At 44.7% G+C, this 5,256-nt stretch overlaps 2 protein-coding genes across 2 annotated transcripts, besides 2 other annotated features; one reads left to right on the forward strand and one right to left on the reverse strand.

Moving 5' to 3' along the window:
• Nucleotides 1-579: 579 nt before the first annotated feature.
• Nucleotides 580-584: a sequence feature (Short protein (PENARI_c163G04423, OGE46618.1) was converted to a misc_feature.).
• A 63-nt stretch (nucleotides 585-647) lies between these two features.
• Nucleotides 648-711: a sequence feature (Short protein (PENARI_c163G04423, OGE46618.1) was converted to a misc_feature.).
• A 393-nt stretch (nucleotides 712-1,104) lies between these two features.
• PENARI_c163G10474 (uncharacterized protein) lies at nucleotides 1,105-1,967 on the forward strand (the record flags this gene model as incomplete). The annotated part of the gene is made up of 2 exons (XM_022638057.1): nucleotides 1,105-1,179; nucleotides 1,233-1,967. 2 exons carry the CDS (start codon nucleotides 1,105-1,107, stop codon nucleotides 1,965-1,967), a joined length of 810 nt encoding a protein of 269 aa, XP_022482088.1.
• Nucleotides 1,968-2,332: 365 nt separating this feature from the next.
• On the reverse strand, nucleotides 2,333-4,705 carry PENARI_c163G04059 (YoaK family protein; the record flags this gene model as incomplete). The annotated part of the gene is made up of 3 exons (XM_022638056.1): nucleotides 2,333-2,406; nucleotides 3,772-4,272; nucleotides 4,339-4,705. 3 exons carry the CDS (start codon nucleotides 4,703-4,705, stop codon nucleotides 2,333-2,335), a joined length of 942 nt encoding a protein of 313 aa, XP_022482087.1.
• Nucleotides 4,706-5,256: the final 551 nt, after the last annotated feature.

The following is a 5,256-nucleotide window of genomic DNA, read 5'->3' on the forward strand; positions in this document are numbered from 1 at the left end:
AGGAGGTTGGTTGCGTAGAGTTGCGTAGATTAGAAGATTCCACGAGGTTACCTCAGTTTGGCCATCACCGTTTGCAGTCTCTATTATTCCGTACAAAGCAATGTCCAGTAGATAAGGCTCCTGGCTCTTTTCTGTTTCATTCGGTTGAAATCCCCCTGGCCAAGTAGACTGGAGGTGTCAGCTCTCGGGGATTTGCGCAGAATTGGAGCGTGATTTTCCTTTTGACAAAGCCCTCAATCACCATAGCCATTTAAGGCAATGCATTGATTGGCAGAATGTCGAGATGAGATGTTGTATCATAGTTTTGGTGTGTACATTGCAAGTGAAGGCGTGGCAGAGATCCATTAGAAGCCGCCAGAATCGCTACCATGTCGACGGGGCTGGCTTCAGCTGTGGTTGCGAGGCCGCTTCCTGGACTTGCCAAACTTCTTGTCTAGTGGCCTGGCACGTTTATCAATAGAATCCTCGATCTTTTGCAAGTAGTTTACGATTTCGTAATAATGAGTGAATTCCAGATAGGTCTTGTCAGCCTCGTCGCGGACCCTATACGACAGATGCTCAAAGAGATGGCGCATGCGATCACGCTCAGAGAAATCATTATCAATATGTGGTTCCCATTGCTGCAACCAGTTGGAAAAATCAGTCACGGTCTGAGATGGGCGTGTTGAGCTCATCCGTGGGCTGGGACCGCGTAGGGTTAGGCTCGAGCATTTCGGTCATCCGCGCCCCTTGCTCTCGAATCGGCGGAGTAGCCTCGGAGGAGGAGTGAGATCTTTAGAGCTGTTTCTCTTCCAGTACCATTATCATACGGAAGGAGATTGGTATGGTGTTGGGGTTTCTTATTTTTATCTTTCTCCCGTTGGCGGTGGCTTAACTCATGATAATCGGGTGGTGATAAGATACGCTAATGGGTCACGTGGTATTGTTTGTTGGTAACTAAGCCTGGGTGAGAAAGGGGGCGGGAGAAAATAGCCGAGCAACTCTAATTGTCGGATGACATCAAAAGTCAACTGTCATTCACATCAGCCACTCTTTGTTCGCGCTTTTAAATGGAAACATCTATCGACGGCGATCACCGTACTAAGCACACAGCAGAACTATACGATGGCCAATGACGGTTCTCGTCCATGGGAATTCATTCCTTCATGGGGCTCGCTACCTATTGAACAATATCTTATTGTAGGATACACAATACACAACCTGTCCATGCACGACTTATCGTTCGCTAACAGCTCAACAGAGGAACTGAAATCACTCCGCGACCGACGCAGCCAGCCAGCAGCCGGCGGCGATTAATCCACCGATTTCTAGAATTTGATGAAATTCCCGAGGAATATGTTTGTTTGGATGAGTTCCCCCCGCGAATGCCAACGCCAGTGGAGAATGATACTATTCTTCAACCCTGGCGATCCGATAACGACCTTCGTCGAAAAGCATACTATATGTCCAAGGATGACGTGCTTGTTCTTCTTCGGACTCATTATAACCCAAACGATGATGACAAAATGAATGAATTGGTATATAAAAACGATCTGTTCGACGATAACGCCTGGTGGGCATGTCTCAATGATCCGAACTTATTCAATTTCGGTCCAAACTGGCAGCAGGTGTACGAAATCATGCCTGAGCTCGCTGGCCCCGTTGATCACAGGCGACGTTCTGAAGGCCCATGCAAACCCCAGTTCTTTCGAGCATCGCCTCAAAATGATCAGGAAGGCCTCCATGAAAGGAGAGATAGCCAATTCGAGACGACTGTTGAGCTGGCGAACCATCCACAGAACGCCACCATAATGGTATATATTGTTATTGCGGATCAAGAGGCTTTTCAGACTGGACGGTTGCGTCTACTTTGTTTGAATGCGAAACGAAACATTGTCCGAGAGCTTCGCGTGATCGGAAGCCAGCTGAGGTCATGCAACTTATTCGTCACTCAAACCCAATATTCAGACCACGAGGCGGATTCATAGTTTCAAAGGAATCTGTCACTAATGGGAGTTTGAAGCAATCTCATAACACGGACTGCGAAAGATTTTGCGAGCCCATATTTGGAACAGCATCTCGCTTTCCCCGTTAAAGCTTCTTTTAACATTTGTCAATTGTTCTGATAAATCGATCCGCTCCTTCCAAGCTAAGAATATGAGTCATATTTGTATCGTATAGCCAAACTACTGCTCCTCATGTACACGCTCCACTATAAGCCAGCTTGACAAGCAAACCCACCTATCAAGGATTGTTTGAGTAATAATTTCGCCACATACATCAAAAGATCAAAGCGAAGCTATGAACACACGAACACCTTGAACCTCCTCACCCAAACCCAAAATCAAACACCCTAAATGTTGCGGAGACGCGCTACTCCAAAGTTACGTTCAGTAGAAGTGGGTGCATTGGCATGAACAGCCTTGCCTGTGGAAGTGATCAGCAACAGATATTTGACCCATGAACTATAGTGTTCGAGGTTCCAATCGCTGCATTTTGATTTCATCTAAGTCACACCGCAGCCTTTCCTCACTCAAATACCACGTTCTCGGCAAAGTATTTCAATGTAAGCAGAATTTCGTGGAATGTTGGAACTGTCGCAATTACCTTACGAATACTGCATGAAACCGGGTCTATAAGTTAGATGATCCGTCGGCATAGCTTATGTAACTAGGATGGACCCATGAATAGCGAGAAATAGGGGTAATGGAAATACAGAGTCATTTACATCTCCAATTGGCCGGATACAGTACAGAACGTGACACTCTTTGTTAGCTTGAAAGCAAAGTATTACCTTGAATACTGCATGGAAGCGGATTTATTGATGATCCGGATGCTTCGGGAATAACTTAGACTAACGTATTTCCCGGTCGAACTGCGCACCCGGCTGAGCTGCGCACGCCAAAACACCATATTAAATGCGATAAATTACAACTTGATATTCAAACAACCATAGGCTATTTTAATGTCTTTCTGGAATCCTTAACTCTTTGTAGCATATCTGGCATGATTCTAGAGCCCTAATAAATTTTAGAGGCGTAATTGCTATAGGATATATATTTCTAGCTTAGATCCTTAAATTACAATGTATTTTATTGAAACGGAACAAAATAACTATTGAATCGACCTTGAATTTTCACATAGCATTTATTATATCCTAAATACCCAATATACCAGAAAATAAACAGAAGGAATTTGTTGTTGTTGAGATATCTGATTTTGAAATATCGCATTTAATATGGCGTTTTGGGGTGCGCAGCTCAGCCGGGTGCGCAGTTCGACCGGGAAATACGTTATCCGAGGGTTCATTATGTAACTAAAAATTGCCTAAAAATAACTTAGCAGAAAATAGCGGTAATAAAAGACAGAGTTCTTGACATCTCCAATTGGTCGGATACTGTACTAGAATTTGATACCCTTTCTTCAGAGAACGATATTTTGAGCCAGAAGCTGATAGGATGTTCTTGTCTCTTCGCCTCTCACCCGCACCCAGTTTGATACCCTAAGCCCTAAACCGAATATTTGATCAAATTTGTGACCAAAACTAGAAGAATGCTAAGAGAAAAGTAATGATATAGTAGCGCGAGGCCTGAAGTCCCGCTATTTGATGTCAGGGTATTAATATGATTCGCTCAAAAACAGAAAAAACACTCCGCTATCAAACAAAGCAATCTGCGAACACGAATCAAACATCCATGTTTCTCTTCATCCTTCCCTCTGGCTTCCAAACAACCCATGCCAATGTGATTGCTAGCTTCAAACCCATAGCAAACCATATACTTGAAGCCATACCGGTGACTTTTGAAAGACCCCCAGCAGTCATTGCACCAAGAAATAAAGCTAGAAAAGCCCCTATTCTTCGATTTCGCTTCAGGTTGAATTTTGCGGTAAGCTTCGGGTCGACAAGTAAGTCGCATAAAAGCGTTGTCAATACCACTGTTGGGATCTCATCTAGTGCAAGAATGCGGGAGGCGCATATCTGTCCTCCAGCTTGGAAAGATAAAAGGGAAATCGGGAGAACTTGCATCCATTCAATGGGGGCACGAGGGTCTTCCGGCTTTGGGGAAATAATACCAAGCTGAATTAAGATTGCTGTCACCAGGAGAGCCAAAGTCTGAATGGTGAACGAGACAATCATTGTTGAGCGGCGCCGTGGGCTTAGTATCCGATGGAGGCGAATGAAGAAAACATTGCTCGCAATAAAAACGCTGAGAGCGATGAGAGACTTGGCCCAGAGGTATGCCGGATAAGCAGGCTGGCCGGAAGGCCCTAAAGCTAGGAAAACAGTGTTCCCTACCCATGTTATTAGAACCATTCCCTCGAGTAGTGCATAAGTATTTGGAATTAGAGGTGACTCACCTGTTTGCATACTCGAAAAGCTTCCCCATGCATTGAATGACAACCCATCAACCAGGCCACCAACGAATCCACATATTATGAGGACTATATCAGTATGCTTAGTGTCTATATTGGCTCGAAAGTGGCGGCTGAGAACCGAGCCAACTGTTGTGCTTTCTGCAATTTGATTGCTAGAGAGGGAGACCGTTGTGCTGCCTCCGGATGACCAAAGCCCAGGCGTATACTTTGACTCTTCATTGGGAGGATCAAGATTGGAAGAAAGAACAGGGTGGGTGTCCTGGGATATGCTCAGACTTCCATGGTTGGGGGTGGCTGCTGAAGTCGGTGGTTGTATGTTTTCTGGCAGGGAGGAAGATTGTTGGTGCATTGTGAAGTTTATCTTGATATCAGTTATATAACCGGTCATCTCCAAGTACACAAATGAAAAAGGTATGATTGCTCACAGAAACCCAAAATTAGGAGAGGCGGGCGGTATATATGTAATCTAGATCAACATATGCATATTTTTATTCGATTTTCTTTTTTAACTCTTTTGGTACAGACCCCGTTTTCGTGCGCATTCCGATCCTTCCCACACAAGGGATAAAAAGGGTGACTGACAAGAAAGATAAGAGCGAACTTAGAAAAGATGAAACCGGACTACTCATCCCATCCTTACAATGCGCGCATACGTGTGACACTGCTCTCACATATACGGCGAATCGAGTAGCGTGTATTTATTGAGAGAAGGTCTAGACCACCATACTCTGCTTACAGAGAACCAATAAATAACATAGAAGAACAAAGAGCTGAAGGAAAACTGAAGGGTCTTGTTAAATTGGGAAGCCTAATCAGTTCCTCCAGACGTGGATAGATTCATCGCGCATATGCAATCTTGGCAGAGCCTCGGCGGGACCTTGGCGTACTGATCATCATCGC

Source organism: Penicillium arizonense (genome assembly GCF_001773325.1).
Source record: "Penicillium arizonense strain CBS 141311 chromosome Unknown PENARI_contig163, whole genome shotgun sequence".
NCBI classification, from domain to species: Eukaryota; Fungi; Ascomycota; class Eurotiomycetes; order Eurotiales; family Aspergillaceae; genus Penicillium; species Penicillium arizonense.